At 39.8% G+C, this 19,272-nt stretch overlaps 2 protein-coding genes across 3 annotated transcripts; one reads left to right on the forward strand and one right to left on the reverse strand.

Moving 5' to 3' along the window:
- The first annotated feature begins 176 nt into the window (after positions 1 to 176).
- Positions 177 to 3,122, forward strand: psmb3 (proteasome 20S subunit beta 3). The gene is made up of 6 exons (XM_030430344.1): positions 177 to 332; positions 1,461 to 1,645; positions 1,841 to 1,948; positions 2,084 to 2,261; positions 2,788 to 2,882; positions 2,973 to 3,122. Exons 1-6 carry the CDS (start codon positions 330 to 332, stop codon positions 3,019 to 3,021), a joined length of 618 nt encoding a protein of 205 aa, XP_030286204.1. The 5' UTR covers positions 177 to 329; the 3' UTR covers positions 3,022 to 3,122.
- A 1,550-nt stretch (positions 3,123 to 4,672) lies between these two features.
- On the reverse strand, positions 4,673 to 18,574 carry LOC115585901 (phosphatidylinositol 5-phosphate 4-kinase type-2 beta). Of its 2 annotated transcripts, none has more exons than XM_030424537.1 (10): positions 17,937 to 18,574; positions 14,291 to 14,388; positions 12,472 to 12,568; positions 12,213 to 12,365; positions 11,789 to 11,935; positions 10,811 to 10,849; positions 10,214 to 10,327; positions 7,205 to 7,472; positions 6,779 to 6,882; positions 4,673 to 5,850 (listed from the first exon to the last, which is right to left on the reverse strand). In XM_030424537.1, exons 1-10 carry the CDS (start codon positions 18,078 to 18,080, stop codon positions 5,770 to 5,772), a joined length of 1,245 nt encoding a protein of 414 aa, XP_030280397.1. In that variant the 5' UTR covers positions 18,081 to 18,574; the 3' UTR covers positions 4,673 to 5,769. The 2 variants fall into 2 exon arrangements, with proteins under 2 accessions (XP_030280397.1, XP_030280406.1); XM_030424546.1 differs by having other exon boundaries at positions 7,211 to 7,472; positions 17,937 to 18,573.
- Between the last annotated feature and the right edge of the window lie 698 nt (positions 18,575 to 19,272).

Consider the following 19,272-nt stretch of genomic DNA (forward strand, 5'->3'; position numbering starts at 1 on the left):
GACCAGAATTTGAGATTGACAAGCCAGTTTTAGAAGCAAATTTGAGAGAAATCTCCCGGTTTTGATTTCACTTTAACATGCCTCTAACAAACTATGCTAACGCCACTCACCACTGCCCATGATGTCCAATGACAGTAGCGCTTTCCACCGAGCGCCGTTCATCCAGCCAATCATCTTTGCAGCAGTGATGTCGTAGTAGAATTCATGCTACTCTGATCTTTGTGTCTCTAAATCGTGTAGTCACTCTGGGAAGCTACCAGTCATTCATCATAGCTAGGTAGCTCGTTCGCAACTTACAGCAGCTAGGAATATACCACAACACCGCCGCCATGGTAAGATTATTATACATTAGATCCGTTGCGAATGATTTGTTGGGTACAGTGATTTAAAATGTAAAACAAAGGCTAACAGTGACAAAAGCTTGGCTAAGCCAATGTAGCGAGTTAGCTCTTAGACATCTCTAGCTAACTCACTCATGTTAGCCAATACTCTGAAAATGGATTCAAACTTACTTTCACACGTTATCAATATATCTACCTTATAGAACGTAATATTTTAAGTGTTTTAAGTCTCAGCTAACGATACGGAACACTATATATTACAAAAGAAGCCGGCGATACCTGGTAAAGTTAAATACTTAGCATACTCATGCTAGCTGCACATGAGCTAACGTTGCATTTTGTACAAAATGGGTTCCTTTTCCGAATTTCCTTCCATGACATTTTGTTGTAACTGGGGTTAGTTAAACTGTTATAGTTCAGTTTGTTCTAACATCAGCTGAAGTGGTCAAAGTCTATCAGACATTGTCAGCTTTGATAACTGAAGCTTCAACATTTAGCATATGCAGAATATAAAGCTAACGTTACTGTTAGCAGCCGACATACAGCTAACTAATGCTAACGTTACAATGTTGACAGCTCACTTAACGATGTTTTTACCGTAATAACATTGCCTTTAGAAATGTATCAGACATGTTGGCACATTTTTGTATGCCATTAATAAACGTTTATTCTAATGTGCTTCTGTTAGTTCACGCATAAGTTATTTTAAATTACTTCTCAGTATGTATACATACATCTACTTTAGAAACGACCCTGCTTAATTAAAAGGAAACATGTTTTTTCCTTCAGATTTATTATATGATAAATATTAATTTATCAGTCATATTATTCTATATTCAGGACAAACATCTATTGCATATCATTTGTATGTCATGCAGAGATTGACAGTATTTGTACATGCAGCACAGACTTACAATTATTCTATCATTTAAAGATAAAGATTTTTATCAGAATCTCTCATAGAGCTGAAAGTGACACATTTAAAATACTGTTTACAATAACCTAAACAATGACCTGATTGTGTTGCTGATACATTTTCTGTCCTTTGACTTATAATTGAATCTTATGAATCTGTCTGCTCTGATTGACCTCATGCTATCTCTCCTCTTCTTCATCTAGTCTATTATGTCTTATAATGGAGGGGCCGTCATGGCCATGCGGGGGAAGAACTGTGTGGCGATAGCAGCAGACCGTAGATTTGGCATTCAGGCTCAGATGGTCACCACAGACTTCCAGAAGATCTTCCCCATGGGAGATAGGCTGTACATTGGGCTGGCTGGACTGGCCACTGATGTTCAGACAGTGTGAGTGTGCCTAACCTCCGTGTCGTTCTCTGTCTCAGATTGAAAAAGCTGTTTTTTCACAAGGGAATGATGACAGGTTTTTGTTCATCACTATCGCAAAACTATGTAGGGGAAACTGTGTATAGTCCTGAGACACTATGATTTAGGACACAGAATAAAAACACTGGTGTTAACTGGTCTTTGCCTTGTATGTAGATCCCAGAGGCTTAAATTCAGACTGAACCTGTATGAGCTGAAGGAGGGTCGCCAGATCAAGCCCAAGACTTTCATGAGCATGGTGTCCAACCTGTTGTATGAAAGGAGGTGAGTGAACTGAAGTTCCATTTAGATGCATTTTAGCGTGAAGGACTCAAAATCTACAGACAGACGACATACTGTAGGCATAATTCGAATTACATTGAAGGTAAAGATCTGGTCGATATGTGATCCCCTCATTAGGTTTGGGCCATACTACATCGAGCCTGTGATTGCCGGGCTGGATCCCAAAACCTTTGAGCCATTCATTTGCTCCTTGGATTTGATTGGCTGCCCCATGGTGACAGAGGACTTTGTCGTGAGCGGCACCTGTTCAGAGCAGATGTACGGCATGTGTGAATCTTTGTGGGAGCCAGACATGGTAAGTAGTGTGTGAAGATTGAAGTCGCTCTTGCACCTGTAATGTGGTTGCTGGACACTGATTGACAGTTACTACCAGTTTACTTAAAAGTAAATTAGTATTCCACTGATTTCTTTAATATGAAGTATGATGTCTTGAGAATGCTACATGATAATGAAGGAACCATTACCAAACTATTAACTCCCATATGTGGTAAATTGGTTAGAACTAGGTTAAGGGCAGACATTTGAAAAAGATGTGCAAGTCTTAACACCTTGTTAAACTTGCTGTTCAGCTGTGAGGTCTGCCAAGGTGTCAGTTATTCTTTTTTTTTTAAAGATTTTTTTCGGCATAGACACCTTTATTAAGCAGTAGACAGATAGGAAATATGGGAGAGAGAGAGGGGGATGTGACTCGAACCTGGGTCGGCTGCATATGTGGCATGCGCTCTAACCACTCCACCACCTGCACGCCAGGTGTCAGTTATTCTGACCACAGATTTTTGTATATTCAGAGATTCACGAGATATTTATTTGTGATCGGGCAGGAACCAGAGGACCTGTTCGAGACCATCTCCCAAGCGATGCTGAATGCAGTTGACAGGGATGCAGTGTCTGGTATGGGAGTCGTCGTACATGTCATGTAAGTACAGTGATAATAAAGTACAGTATGCAAATGTTGGGTTGAATAACAGGTTCACAGTGATTGACAAGCTGCTCTTCCCTCTGGCAGTGAGAAAGACAAGATCATCACACGAACCCTGAAGGCCAGGATGGACTAGAGCTGCTGTTTCTTCATTTACATTTTGTATACAAATAATAAACAATGCTTGTACTTTCTTTTCTTATTGATATTGCAATAAATGAATGCTTAAACAACAAACTTGACTGATGGTATTGTTGGAGGAACTTGTTGCGTTGCCGTCACTTTTTAGATCTGTGTTACATGTTCTGTGATCCATTCATTCAGTGGTCCTGCACCAAATCAGTATGTCGTAGAAAAATGCGGTGGGAGTAGAGACACCAGCAGGATGGGCTGATCTAAGAAGTTGGCATGAGGAGCAGCACAAGATTATAGAACTTGTACTACTTTACAAGCCTATCACACTGAAAGTAGCAGCAGACTGACGCATCGCAAAAGCTTGAAACATTGAAGTATTTTCTTTGTTTCCATTTTAATTCTGCTTGTTAAAATGTATTTTGTCCACACTCTGACTCATGGTAAATCTGCAAAGTCCTTAATAGCTTTTTCAAAGACACTTTCTGTAAGTCTGTATTTCTTCAGACTTCGCCAAAGGGAGAAACCCACAGCACCTAGCGTTGCAACATTATGCACAAGGATACCATGGGTGACTAGGGATGCTAAAATTGTTGGCAGAGCTATAGAGCTGGCACTAGTCTATGGTAGATAACAGAAATAATCAAAATCCCTTTATAGAATTTGACAGGGTCTCCTGTAACAGTTTTGCTACTTAAATTAAACAACAAAAAAGTTCAACCCTTTTGAAATGTTAGGGACCCTTCCTCCTGAAACCTGTGAAATGTTAGAGTGTTGTCCCAGTCCTATCAATGTCATAATACTCTCTCACTCAAATACTTACCAGTTTTATCAGCTAAATCTGTGAAGGTTCAGGGCTTTAGGCCTTAAGGGGAACATTGGGATTGGGCCCTCTAATCTTATGTGCTGTAATAACCTTTTAACTCCTTCTTGAACGTACAACACACTTGAGTGATTGTAAAAGTGTTGATTTAATACTGATGCCTCCATGTGACCTATATAAGCAAACAGGACCAGAAATCAGTGAGAAGTTGTATAGTTTTATGGAGGTATAATGGCTGTTTTTAATGCCCGTCACGGTCACATTCACACTTATTCAGGTCGTACAAGTCATGAAAAGGAAACTATTTTTATGGCAGAGTGCAGAGGATGAATTAAGGAGTCCCTCAGTGCTCTGTAGGACAGAACTACACCAAAGTTTACTTTGTTTCACCACTGTCACCTTTTGTCAAAAGAATCTACACCAAATGCAAGTTTCTTTTAGTAGCTTTAATGAGATATCTTTAAATAGCCCTACTCACACACTCAGGTTATCCTGTACCATCTAACCACGCCACCAAGTTGAGACAAAGCGGCATTCTTTTAATCAGATCTTGCCAAACTAAGGTTTGATAAACTCCACATTAAACCTAACCAGATGATGGATGCAGTAGTCTGAAAGTTGACGCAGGTCTCAGTAGCCTATGGCAGGAATTTAATAAACATTATCTGTGTGCTCATGATTATGTTTTTCAGATCTGGAAAAACAATAAAAATGTGAGTACATAAAAAAAAAAGGCAAGAACTTACTCACGAGCAGCCCGTTAAAAGAGCCTTGTGCTTCATATGGTTGGCGTTTGAGGGGCAGTTACTGTACAAATAAGCCAAACAACAAAAACAAGATAAAACTCCCTTTAATATGCAATGAATCATTTTCAAGTAACTTTTTTTTCTAATGTCAGTTGGTAACAAAACAATACTGTATACAAACACAAAATTGCTACATTAATGTAAACAAGATATAAAAATGATCCTTATGGTAATAAACAAGTATTTGCTGCAGAATTCCCCTTTTTATGTGAATTTTTTTTTTCTTAGACCAACCTCCACCAAGCTCACGGTTAAAATGTCAAAATATTCAAAAACAATATGGCAACGTAACATTCAAACACCAAGTTTTTTTTTCTTTCTCTTTTTTTGTCGTTTTAGTCGTTAACACTCAGATGCGAAGTTCAGTGGTTTGATGTTTCAACTTACTGGTGGAGTCTCATGTACACATCAGCCATGCATTTTTGATATTGCATTCATTTACTTAATACACCATTATATAGTAATGTGTTTGTTCCCTGTCATTCCAATTTGTCAGCAGTACTTTTCACTTTTCTGTTGTTACCGAGAGAGAAGCCGGATGGTGACTGTCAAAGAGTTTGTCATGCAATCTGACCATTCAGCATCTTGTGTGAGTTGTTTACATCTGTGTGTGCGTGTGTGTGTTTGTGTCTAATAGAAATTATAAGAACAACGACATGAACAGAAATTTAAGAGACTGTACTAACAGACTGTTAACTGCTGAAGCTGACACACTTGTTCAAGGCATTAGTGAGACAGTTTCCGTGCTGGCGTGAGTAGTAACAAGGTGGCTGAGGAGGACTGGGAGGCAGATTTTTTTTTTAAAAAGAACAGGGAGATTATCGGGATGTTGTTCCGAATTCAGTGAGGGGTTTCACGAGTTTTCCTTGCGTTGGATGATGGAGCCAAGGAGGCGGCGGCATCGATGGTTGTGTGTGTGTGTTTGTGCGGGACAGTGTAACAGGCTTGTTGTATCCTTCCTGCCGGACTTGTCTCCGGGTGTAGGAGGATACTGGTAGGTTTTTTAAGGGGGTAGAGAGGCGGGGGGGGGGGGATTGACCTACAATGAGGTGGGGGAGAAGAGAAATAAGTGTGTGGCGTTTGACAGATGACAGGAAGGGACTGGCTGGACTGGGAGATGAGTCTATGATAAGATGTTGGACATGAACTCGTAGAAGCGTTTGGAGTACTGCTCCGGGTTTACCGTCGAGATCTCGGCCCCCGCCTGAGATACAAAAAACCAAAGAGGCAGAAAATGAGATAGACGAAGCAAAACACATGCAACATCACATCTGAAGTTCATTATTTTTACATGCAGTAAAATCCCCTTGCATATGCATATGATGCGTTTTTAAGTAGCGTCAAAAAAGGAAAGAAAAAACAAAATGCGGTATGTGGCGGTCAGTGTTGATTCTGTAGCGCATCGCCACAAATTAGTCAACGTGTGGGAAACACTGCTAGTGTACTGTTTTGAGAATTGTACTTACAAAATAATTATTCTGTGGTATCTCTCTGCTATGTCACCTCTAAGTGTTCCATAATAAATAAATAGAAGATGGTATGAAATAAACAACACCCTCATTAAATAAATAGTATTTTTGTCTCATCATTCAGCCAATCACATGCTCCTAGTCTCTATCAACATGCTCCACAAACACATTTTAGCTAGCTAAATCCAGTTAGCATCTGGTAACATAGTAATAACACATTATTGTTATTCTGAATCAACAAACTCGAGTCTGCTGCTGTAAATAAACAAGCATGTACAATACAATAATCAATAAGTTGGTGTACTAACTAACTGGATCTAGCCAGCTAGTTGACTCCTCCGCTTGGAGGCTGAGTGCATATGTGATTGGCCGAAAGGTAAGGGGGCACTAGTGACACTAGTGAAAACTTGTACCGTCATCAAAAGTAACTTTCAAACAGGGAATTTTGAATCCAATAACAAAAAATAAAATGATGAAAACCTTATATGTTACTAAAGTTTAAGTTTTAATAATTCATAAAAGAATGTAATCATTTCTACCATGTATTCATACGTTCACTTGTTTAATGTCGTTCTATTTATTTAATATTGCCAATTTAGAGGCACTCGAATCTTTTGCACTCGGCCACAGTCGGATGGATTATGATGTGGTCATGTCACTCACCCCGTGTTTCACAGTTTTGGCAGCATGTGCAGCTTTTTTCTTAGCGTCATAGTGCGTGAGGATGTCGATGATAGCCATGAAGTATACCTCCTTCTTCACAGCACCTGGCATAAGAAACACATCACAAGGCTTTACTTGCACCTGAAAATAAATGATAAAGTTGCTGCAGATTTAGTCTTCTCTGTGGGACACTTATTTCTACCACTCTTGTATGACAACTGCAGCCTTGACCATTTCACTCCTCAGTTTTAAGTGCTCTTAATTTGGCTGATAAAGAAGTTAATTGAGGGTAAATGTAAAACTAAACAAATTAAATAATCAAGACTATGCATCTCATTTCCATTATTCTTATTCCTAAAACAGACAAGTGGTCATCTAATTATCTGTCAATGCTAAATGTAAAGCTACAGCTACATCAAAGCCGACCCTCACTGTCGTGGCTCTTGATTGCGTAAACGTCCACAGAGGGGTCAAACTCCCCAGGGCCGAAGAATCCTCCACAGTTGAGAGGGTTTCCAGGGCTGTCGGGTGGCGTGCCAAAGGAGCCGGTGAGCACGCCTCCACCCATTCCATCGTTCTCGTACTCCTCCTCCTCTCCCACAGCATCCACGTCCATCTCCTCCTGTTCTGCCCGCTCCACATCATGGATGCCCACTAGGAGACTGTAGTCCATGATCTTTAGGGTGGCCAAGAACTGACACACACGTACACAAAGAAAACATGACAATGCCTCATTGTCACATCTGCACAGTTGTATGTCTCAGGTATGATACAGTCCACATTAACATCACAGCAGTCTGGAGACATGTTTGGCATTTTAATCATGAGAAAAGTTCCTTCAGAGTAAACATTTTAAATGATCACTTTGAACTCCATGGTACTGATCATAATAGAAAAAACAGAACACTATAAATTATGATAACAGTCATAGACCAGTGGTTCCCAACCCACGATCACAGGGGGTGCGCACAACTTTCTCTGCTCTGAGGATGTGAGGTTACCAAAATTATATTTGTGCACAGGTTGATGGGCGTGCCGGCAAATCACATGACCAAATTAAGACGGATGAAGCAGTAAGACGCAGCCTCCGTGAGTCTGTGGTGTCTAAATTGTGTTGATAGGCCAAGTAAAACCGGACTTACAATGAATAATGTACGCAACGCTTTTCGCGAACATTGCCGTCACATTTGTGCCATTTTTAGTGCAGGAAGAAGCGATAAAAACTGGCTTTTCTCATTAAAGTGTCCGCATGCAATAGTGTTTGCAAGCAAAAAAAACACTTTCCTATTGGTGGAAAAAAGGCACCAGACCAACCAATCACAAAATGATATGGCAAAGCACTGATTTGGTTGCTGAGGAACAGGGAGAAGTTGTGGGAGAGACGGCGACGAAAGAGTGACACCGACAGAGACGGTGATAGAGACAGCAGTAGAGATAGCGAGTTTTGAGAGTTGAGAGATTTGTGACATTTAGCGTGTTTTGAGTGTATAGTTAGTGAGTTATGTAGCGTTCGGTGTAGTGTATTTAGTGTGTAGTGGAGTCGGTTTATTGTTTTTTGTTTAGTCAAAACAATGAGGAGACTGCTGAATGTGGAGCAGGCAGTGCAGCTCTTCATTGAGCTGGAAAGAGCCTGAGGGAGACCTGAGCCTGAGGCATCGCCTGCATTTAAATGTTAATGTTACGTATAACTTTGTAAATGTAAAAACTTATGCACACATTTAGCAAACAACAATTTATATTTGCATTATAAGTAATAAAAATGGTTCATTAAACATATTTCTGGTTCTGGTAAGTTTTTCCTGCTCGAAAAATTAACTGTACAGTGACACGTGACGTTGTGCTGAAAATAATGACACCAAACAAGGCAAGGTAAATAGATTTTAAGGTGAAATATAATGGCAAAATCCATAATAGTCAAAAATGGCCAATTATACCCTGGACCCTAGAGGTTTAAATTTATAAAATCGCAATAACACACCCAACTGGATAGTCAAAACTCTGTATAATCCAAATTGAAACATATTTTAGGTCCACATTTAATTTATAAAAGTTTGTAATTAATCACTTTATTCTTTTAGTGTATGCGGTTTGGGGTTGGGGGGGCCTGGCTTGTCTTGGACACAGGCAAGGGGGGCTTCAAGGAAAAAAGGTTGGGAACCACTGATCTAGACTGCAAAAACATGATGTTTTTGCAAACTAGATGGATATTGTGTCTCTCTATTACCTAGTTCTGATTCTAAACATATTTATAATACACACTGAGTTTTCTCATACTATGTATGTTCATCCACTAATGACCTGCCATAGACTGTTTTTTTGGGGGGCATGAAAGGATCTAATTACTTACTAGATAAATTGTAATGGTATTTGCTTTTTGTACTAATTATGCATTTTCATATTTATTTTTTGTTGCCCTTTTCACTTTTGTTGTTGTAGTTTAGTCTTTGGGACCAGCCTCCACCTAAAGTAAATTTTAATTTTCAATTAAATGTACTGGAGTTACATTACAATATACCAGTATTAATGATAACCATGACATTCAAAAAATAAAATATTGTTATTATAGCAATGGTGACATTGTATTGATGGCAGATATTAGCCCCCGGTTGCCTTTTTACAATTCAACAAATATAGTTGTATTTTTTGTGTGCTTCTGTACAGTTATAGTTACAGACTCACTCTTCACCTCCACCATCTTTCTATAAATATCGCAATAACATCATTAATGGGAATTCTTTTGGCCACAGAAAATGTGAAGTGAAATTTTGATATTGTGAAAGCCCTAGTAACCTCAATTTAGCTTCACTTAAAAGACATAGAACCACACTGTCAGTCAAACAAAATGTTTCAACGCTTGTAACATTACAACACCTGACATCGAGATAACAGTAACTATCATTGTGGTGTTAAAAGAATATACGTAATTAAAGGATATGAATATTTTTTGAAATACTTTACCCAAATAAAATATTTCAAAAATTAATATATTCAGTATAAGATGATACGGTAATTGAAATTATGTTACACATAACAAGTGAAAAAAAACAATCCCAGCTTTTGGTATTTGACATTTTCATGCACTCATAATACCGACACATTTCAAGTCTTTCTCAAGTGTCAAAAAGATTATTGAGGTTTAATAGCCATACTAATGACATAAGAGACTACAGTTATTTCAAATCTAAGTTGAGTAAAAGCAATTCATAAGATGGTGAGTTTTAACATGTAAAAATCATTATGAGATTATTCTCACTCCAGGTTATTGTACCATGTGGGCTCCCTATGCAAAAAGACCAGTAACATATTTTGTGTGTACAATGAAGGAGAGCCAGAAGATCCCTGCTGTTTAAATCACAGCACACAGCCAAACTATGAACACTTTGGAGCTCATCAATTCTACAGCAAACTAGATGAAATACTGGAAATACGCCTTACCTCTACATCCCGTTTTAGCTTCTCCAGAAAGTACTTCTTGTTGTCATCTCCTATCTGTAGTTTATGGCCTTCATTCAGGAAGTCGTTGTCTTTAAATGTGGGGAGTTCTTTAGCCTGAAGAGGGGGAAAATATGGCGGTGTTAAAAAGAAGCAGATACGTTGGTTTTCTGGGTTTAACATCATACTTCAGTTTATTAAATGTTTTCTTTGATTATGAGGATGATGGAAGGTCACAGGGCCATAACTGCATCGTGATAAGTGTTACATTTTGTTGTACAGTCAGATTATGACAAATTCATAGATAAGTATGAAATCAACGGTCCATCAATGAGAAAAAAAATCATATTCCAACAATTCAGAGTGAATCATTTTACACTGACATTTGTCAGTACAGCACATGCTTACGCACAAAACAAGTACAACCGAGTACACACCAACAGCATGAGGCCAGCATGAGGTATTACTAGAATACATCTGCTTACTTAGAACTACTTAATTTAGCTGTCATTTGACAAGTTTGCCTCTGGGGGTGAGCGGAGGGCCTTTATTTTTATCCCATCACAGCAGCAGCCGTCACTGCACAGAAATAAGACGCACCTTTTCCTTGTCACTGGCTTCCCTTGAGACCGTAGAACCCTAAAAACCAGGAAAGGAAGAGTAAAAATAGAATAAATTGAAAGCAGCTCAAGGTACATCAGAGGCATTGTGAGCATTTTACTCACTATCGTAGACAGGGTCTTTTGAAAATGTCAATATTGGAAAGGTACTGTTGTTTTCTTCAAAGAATACTTGGCAGGAGAAGAGGTTGAAGCTATCATGGTTTTTTTGTGTGCACTGTGTTTACATCTATTGGTAAGGAAACTGTGTACCGTACCATTAAACACAAACTCATATTTTTTGTCGATGAGCAATATTTGTAATCATCATTACAGTTTACAGTTGAGTGATGTGAATCATAGTACACCTTTAAATGACCATTCACTCCATTTATTTAAAGCAACCACCCAGATGTCAAAATATTAGGATGAATAAATCATAATATATGTAGTAAAATGATGATTATATAATTGAATAAACATCATTTTATTTTTGTCTTTTTGATGTAAAACATTGCTTTAAATGAATCCAAGCGTTTCAGGGGTGTCATGATTCTACAATTCTACAACTATCATTTCATATTCTTAAATTCCTCCTCAAACGGCTTGACTTTATCTTTATGGCTTTATGCAGGTTATGGTTGGGTTTCCAGAGTTCAATAAAAATACCACCCTTCAGGGATTCAACAATAAATAAAAGATAGAAATCAATCCTCCCAAACAAATCAATAAAGCACGATCAATAATCAACAAACCCAACATCTCCAACTCTGGCTGAGTTACATGGGATTAACTCAGCAGATCCTCTTAGTGGACTCTTAGTGTTTGGAAGTGTAGCTGCAAGCTATGGTAAGCTAACTGTGTCATCTATGAAGTGGTTTGTTTGCCTTTAGTAACATGCAAGTAGGCAGAGGTTGAAAGAAATACATAGTGGGAGAATCGCTACATGTTGGTGTTGTAGTACACCAACATATCATACCTTCAGGTCATATTTGCGGTGTACAGTGAGGCGATGGCTGAATACATTCCGGGTCACCACCATGTACGTCTCTACCCCGTCCACTGTTAGCCTGTACATGCCCAGGAACTGTGGGAGCAGCGTGTTGCCATGACACTCAACTATAAACTGGAGACAATCAGGGGAGGAGAGCACAGTGTGTTAAAGGGAAGTGTGGGAGTGAGGAATTAAATATACAGTATGACAACTGATTAAAACTGGACACAGCACTGCTCCACAGTTATATCATTACCACAGTGCTGCATCATTTATAGGCATGCATGATTTTAGATTGAATGCTTGGCCAAATTACAGATATCAAAGTACCTAGTTAAAATCACTCAGGTTTTTGATTCTGTCTGTCTGTATGTGCAGTGTGGTGTGTGGTGGTACGGGGAGCCTCTACCTGGTGATATTTCTTTAGGATGTTATGCATCTCAGCGATGTCCTCACTGGACACAGTTTTGATTACAAAGCGGTGATCATAGCTGGACAGAAAGCGGTTGCCGAAGCGACCCTGGGAGTCGCTGTTGAGAGGGGCGCTCCTCGTCAGAGAGTTCTGCCAAAAAAGAAAAAAACACAAGACATTCAGGTTCTTCTTTTGCCTTAAAACAACTCTAATTTAATCCATCAAAGTTTGTATCTTGTAAGCAGAAGTAACTCACCTGGTAGTCCTGGTCATCAATGCAGAACCTCTCCCTCAGGTTTCTGAACACCATGGGACAGTACTCTTTAAACTTAAAGCGACTAGGCAGGTTTTCTCTGGCAAGAAACAGACAGTCAACATCAGCACAACAAACAGGAGCTCAGAGGCTCATTAGTGAAAGTGAGGAAGAAGACTGACTGATACTGAGGTTTGTTTGCTGATTGTCAGATATTTTTCTGCTAGTGCGTGGCTCCTGCACTGGAGCTGCCAATGATTAGACTATAAATAAAATTAACTGACAACTATTGAACAATTCATCTTTTCAGTCATTTTTGCCGCAAAAACATCAAACATTCGGTGGTTTCAGCTTCTTAAATGTAAGAACTTGCTGCTTTTATTTATGATAGTAAATGGGTTTTGGACTGTTGACTGGACAAAAGAAGCAAGCACCTGCACTTTGGCCTCCAGGTAATTTTGATGAAAATTCTTCACAATGTTTTAAACATTTTATAGACTAAATGATAAATTATGAACTGCTGAAAGCAATAAGCAGAATAATCAGTAATTGACATAATTGTTAGCTGCAGCCCTATCCTGCACAAACAATACAACACAAAGTTGACATTAACAGCGCTGAGCTACTTTCCAAATGCAAGTGTTCTTCTTTGGATTTTGAACATAACTTTAAATGCTGCAGGTTTGCTGGATGAGAACATTTTCAAGTGCAGAAAGAAAGCAAAGCAACTTTAACAAAAGCTCATTTAAATTTCTCAAAGCAAACAAAACAGGTTTTATGACATGTGAATGAAGGCATTAATATCATTTTTCATTTACTACTAAAGCCAGGTGTGTATACATTGCAATGGTAAATACATACTTTAATTTGGACTTTTTCATTAGGTACATCCTGTATTTCATTTGGCAGTGAGCATATGGAATCTATTTCTTTCTTACGTTTTGAACACTTACAAAATCCGAAAAAGAGCTCAGATATCACATGCGATGAAATTTGATTTGCCTCAAAAATCACTAAGTCGGTATGGTTATACTGGTTTAATTACATTTCTCTGCATTCCGCAATTTAGCTCTTATCATATTTTGTAATGAAGACAGATTTGGGTTGCTGGTATTTGTTTGTTGGCTTGTGCCTGCAAATTACCACTTAAAAATGCAAGTTCTCAAAGCACCATAAGACTTTTGGCTACCTGAGCAACAAAAAGACCAAATCACCTTTTATTTATACTGCAGTTGCATCACTAACAGAAACTACAAGATTATTAAATAAGTCAAAGAGAGCATTCTTCTGACTCATGACAACACACAGATACAATGCACTTCAGACTTACTTCATAGTCCAACTGCTGTTTATTCAGTGTTCACATTATTTTGTCCACTCGGGTCCACAGGACTTAAGTTGCATATTTGTCTGTTTGTTGTAGATGATCACATGAGTAGCCTTAAAGGCTTCAATAAAACAGCACACTGCTTCTGCCCTGCACTGTTACTTTGCCATGAGGATGATTTGTATTGCAAAGCTGGTCAGTTCAGTACTCAGCTCAGCTTTGACATCATTAGGCTATTCAGAGAAAGACTGCTTTTGTAATGTGATGGGATGAGTGCAACGCATTTTTAAAAAGGCACAATCCCTCATTCTACTTATTACAGATATATTTATATACTACTGATGAGTGTTTTAACAAAGATGGAAAGTCAGTCAGTCATTCTGGAGAGGCAGCAGGTGGAGGTGGGTTTACCCTTTTTTAATTACACGTGGATTACAGATACAGTGTGTTTAACAGACTGTGCCGCTGACAGTGCATAAGCTGTGATGTACCTACTTGTTAAATAGGTGGTTGTCCACTTTGATCTTACTGTAGGCTTTAAAGTCATCTGGCATCAGCATTACTGGTACAGGCACATTACTTAACTCGTTAACCTGAGGGAGAGAAGTGAGACAGAAAGTGACGGATGAGACAAAAGCCAAAAGTCAAGGGGAAATGGATTATATACACAATAACATACTTTATAACGACTCAGGAGTATCAGAAACCAAAGCAGCATTATTGACTTTTGCAGTTTTACCGAGGGCAGTTTGAAATTATGCTAAAACAGACTCCTACGCAAAGTACTCTACTGTGTGCAGTTCCAGTAAAACGAATCAAGATGTGTTTTAACCATCAAATTATGATTGAAAAAAATATGTGTCTGCATCTAATCAATAGAGCAGAGCTGTGAATACATGTAACACACCTCAGTGTTAAAAAAAGAAATTCCCAAAACATTGTGCCAAATCTCTGCATGTGTTTACCAGCACTTATCATTAAGTCCCAAGACCAAAGAACAGGCCAACAGCTTTTCTTGCTGCTGCTGTTGCTGCTAAGCCCCCTGACTCTGATCTTATCTGCTGAAACACATCCAGAGCAAAAGCTCACACTGCTGGACTTCAAACAAACCTCCTTGTAGATTGAGTGAACAGCCATACACGTAATACTGGGGGGAAAGGGTAGTTTGGTTCTTCTCAATTTGAGTCAGCTAGATTACTTTGTTACTTGGAACAACGCACGCACGCACACACACACACACATTCTTAAAACAGCCATCATTAATTATGATCTGCTCCCAAGATTTTCCCTGTACATTTATTGTATTAATAACAACACAACAATCTTATTCATAGTGTAAGAGAATACAAATCTATTAAAACTGTTTTTGTTGTCTGTACATTTGGAGTGTAACTTTTGAATAAAGTTTACAAATAGGAAAGTCAAGTCAAGTAGCTTCCTGATATCTTTTAAGGTCTCCCAACTTCGTGAACTTACTTTAGTGCAGTTATAGTAAATGCAAGTGTGGTAGAACTATAGGAGGAATGAAAACATGAAGGCAGTTAGTATTTTTAATAAAGAGTTTCTAAAGGACACAGTGTGTCCTTTAGAAACTTGATACTTGTAAAATAACGCCAAATTTAGAGCCCGATTGATAATCTGTCAGCTGATATCATCAGCCGATATGGGCCTATGGGCCCAGACACACTATTGGCGAGATGACTGATTGTGAATGTCAGAGCCGTGAGTGAGCATCCCTAGTTGATGTGGCGTGCTGCACCATTGGAACTAGTGCAAAGTCGGTGGCTTTTGGGCCAAATGAGTGTTTAATCGATGGCAGAGCCTGTCGGTTAAGATAAATCACTCTGATTGGTTGTTAAGCTAAGCAAATCAGCACACAAGAAGAGAAATGGAAAAAGAAAGTGGATAACCCTGAGCCTGTGTCTGTAATATCATTGATTTTACTCATTAAGCCTGCGTTCTCCTTATTCTTAATTTCCGCATTTCTGCCAGAGGCATTTGCAACTTTTTTTCTAATCAGACTTAAGTTATTGTATTAGCAAGAGCGGTGTCAAAAAACACTGCTTTATCATAACAAGTTTATATGCCTGCAGTACAGACTCTTACAGTTCCCTTTTTTTAATGATAAATACAGTTATTTTCTCTCACGCATATGCAGCAGGTACAAGCTAGTTGGCTGTAGTCTTTGGAGGGTGTTCAAGTTAAACTATTTGGCCAAGACACAAGTGTTGTGAGGCTACACAACAGTCAGGCTCCATCACTGCGTTTTCTTTGATGTGGGTTTGTTGTGTCTGGGCCCCATCGTGGATATATTGGTACCAATGTAAATGCTGTTTAATATACGCTGATTCTTTTTTTTTTTTTTTTTTTTACAGAGAATAATGCAGAAGAAGCAGCTTGGGTAATTGGGTAATAAATAATTAATTCAACTATAAATATTGGTATTGGCACCTACCCCAAAAATAAAGTATGGGTTGGACTAGCTGAATGGGCCCACTGACAGAACAGTGCAGTACCGTTCAAACTTTCTTAACTTGTTGCACTGGAGGAACAGATTCCACTCGGGCCCTTTTGTGCCGACTCGACTTTAAAAAAAATTGTAGGGATTAACAGCATCAAACAGGCGGTGTAGAACATCATCTAAACACTGACTGACACCATGTTGAAGTGAAGTCCTCCAGCAGCATCACAGCTAGGGTGACATTAAAAATGCATTCAACCTCAAACTGTAGGAGAGGAACTTTGATGAGAAGTCTGTTTGATGCCTTGAATTGGCTTCCCACCCACACCTCAAATCACCAGGCCTGTGTGTGTGCTGCACCCACACACCCACTATCAAAGTTCACCCACTGAATACTGGAGATGCTGCAGTGATAACCATATCATTAACTGCCTCCTTAATTCCTTGGCTGTGTGCGCTCTGTGCGTTATGTCTTTTCTTCTTCTTTTGCTAGTGTTTGTGTTTTTCATGTTAAGTAAGCAAAAGAGTGTCTGATGCCGACACATACATGCATTTTCACCGTCAAACTGTTGCATTTGCCGTGGCTGTCAGTAGTTTTTACACTGTGAGTTCCTACCAATTACTGACTTAATTAATGCGTGATAGAAGAGTAAGTTTGTCATTTGATCACAACAGCGCTGATCAGATAGAAGTGCACTACAGGTGATGAGGGAACCAAACAGAAAGGATACATCTGACCGTGCCAATGAGCTCACACTGCAGATAAACAGGTGCACTTTCATTCAAAGCGAATCAAAAAAGTTTTTCTGTTACACTTGAGAGCCAGCTTTTCAAGCACCAATCAGAACTGTGCAGAAGTGGGTGTCAGGCAAAACAGTCAGTAGGTGTATATAGCACATTAGGCAAGACCAAACTGCTGGTGCAAATCCACTCCATCCATCACTGTGGCCAATCTGCCATTCACTGTGCTTTACATTGCTGGGGGCAGCAGCCTCGCCAAAAGTGAATGTGATATATTTTTCTGCTCTATTTATAGGGGAAAATGATGTGATGGAATAAACTGCTGCAACGGGGTGCCTTCATCGAGCCCTGTGGCGGCGAATACCCTCTAAAAGCAGGTTTATTTAAACAATAGACGGGCTCCTGTCTGCAGCTGCGGGGCTGAAAATCTGTGTAACCTGCTGCCTGTCACACCCCTCCCACTCCATGCCTGCACTACAGCCGCAGATCACGACTTGGCTCCAAAACATTTCACCACCCATGATTTATGACGACAGACTGTTAACGCTGTGCTTTGAGTAAAAAAGCACTGCCTGCCGCGGACATGCCCATTTTGTGACAATTACTCCTCGGCTGCAGAGTTTAGCAGAGACACTTTACTGCAAAACGCACGCTTCAGGCACAACGGCTAGCTTACCAAGGAAGCAGCGGCTCGCTACAAACTGAATGAAAACGACCAGGTCAGCACACAGTCAGCCAGCAGATTTCCGTCCACGCAAAAGGATTGCAGTTCTTTGCGAATATCCATTTAATAGTCTTATTTCATTGCCGACTGTAAGCATCAAAGGTGGCTTGACAGATGAGGGCAGCTGGCTAACAGGCTAGCAGGCTAGCTAAATCAAAACAGCAGCATAAACAAAGTACTCACGAGCGCCAACAAGACATTTAACATGTACTTACCGTATGGTTGACTCCCCACATTAAAACGCTGAGAATGGGCTCACTTGCGCGGAATAATTTCACTTTCTGTCCTATAAAATGCTTCTTTTTCGTCTTGGTTTTGCTAGCGCTTACAGGCGCTGCGCTGGTGCAGTTGGATGACATGTCTCAGGCTGGGAATTCGGGGAACGCAAGACGGCACTCGCTGTCGCTCAGAGCCTCTACACACAACAACAAAATCGGAAAGTTAAGAGCGTTTAAAAATCTATAAGTGCATCGTGCTCGTCGTCCAACTCGGAGTGAGTCTCTGGGAAGGATAACTGTCTTGTTGGGAGTCAGCGGTAGAGCATTTTGCGCCGTCACCACCCTTCCTCCTCCCGAGCAGGCCGCGGTGGAGTCCAGAGAGCAGCTAGCCGGCCATCAGGCTACAGCGCAGCCTCTCTCTTTGCAAAAAAAAAATAAAAAATAAAAACCTGGAGCAGAATGCAGCCGCCGGACAGCTCCTCTGGTCTCCCGTTAACCCCTGCAACCCAACACTGACGTGAAGCTGTTTTACTTGTTAGTGAGTAATCCCATCATGATGCGCCTGAGATTGTTGTCATCACCACCAGCAAGCGCTGCATTCGGGGTCTCCTCAAGATGGCGTCTGTGTTACACGGTTACACTACACAGTCAACAGCGCCCCCAGCAGGCCGCCGGCACAACTGCAGGGGTTCCCACAATTTTGCCTTGGAGCAGATAACCCACAGGACCAGAAGGGCAGCTGGACTGTAGTCAGGACTGATGAATGAAACACACAGACCCAGTCCGCCCCTCTGTGAAATGTTTTAAAATACACTGGATTTTTCATATTTTATGTTCTACCCAACTGTATTTTCTCTGAGACAATAACGGTGTTATTCATGTTTAATGCTTTGTTAAAAGTCTCATACTCACCAGGGATACACCTCAAAAAGGAAATGTTAGTTCTAAATTCTACTACAATCCGCTAAATCTATCTGTAAAAAACAAACAACTGTAAACAACAAAAAACACACCATGGAATACAATAATGCCCAAATTTAAGGGTAGATAGTTCTGGTTGTAAACCGCTTTTTGGTCATATAATAGGTGACTTGACAGATCCAACTATGGCAATGACTAGAGGTTGACAGGTGAGGTGTGAGTGCATACCACCGATGGGCACCTCATACTGCTGTCACAGACAAAACGTGACCCTGTCTATAGAATTTAGATTGGCTTTTACCACCACTCAGTTTGATTCGAGGTCTAAATGAATTAAGACACCGTGGAATTAGAGTTGCAGTTTCACTTCCAGATAAGTGAGAAACATTAATATAATATGAAAGAAAACCTA

The sequence above is a fragment of the Sparus aurata genome, chromosome 1, assembly GCF_900880675.1.
Source record: "Sparus aurata chromosome 1, fSpaAur1.1, whole genome shotgun sequence".
NCBI lineage: Eukaryota > Metazoa > Chordata > Actinopteri > Spariformes > Sparidae > Sparus > Sparus aurata.

Coding starts and splice junctions, on each gene's coding strand:
- psmb3 (XM_030430344.1), top strand. Junction 2,262..2,787: donor CTTTGTGGGAGCCAGACATG/GTAAGTAGTGTG, acceptor GTGATCGGGCAG/GAACCAGAGGACCTGTTCGA. Junction 2,883..2,972: donor GGAGTCGTCGTACATGTCAT/GTAAGTACAGTG, acceptor TCCCTCTGGCAG/TGAGAAAGACAAGATCATCA.
- LOC115585901 (XM_030424537.1), bottom strand. CDS start 18,080: ATGTCATCCAACTGCACCAGCGCAGCGCCTGTAAGCGCTAGCAAAACC. Junction 12,569..14,290: donor GACAACCACCTATTTAACAA/GTAGGTACATCA, acceptor GTTTCTTGCCAG/AGAAAACCTGCCTAGTCGCT. Junction 12,366..12,471: donor TTGATGACCAGGACTACCAG/GTGAGTTACTTC, acceptor CTTTTTTGGCAG/AACTCTCTGACGAGGAGCGC.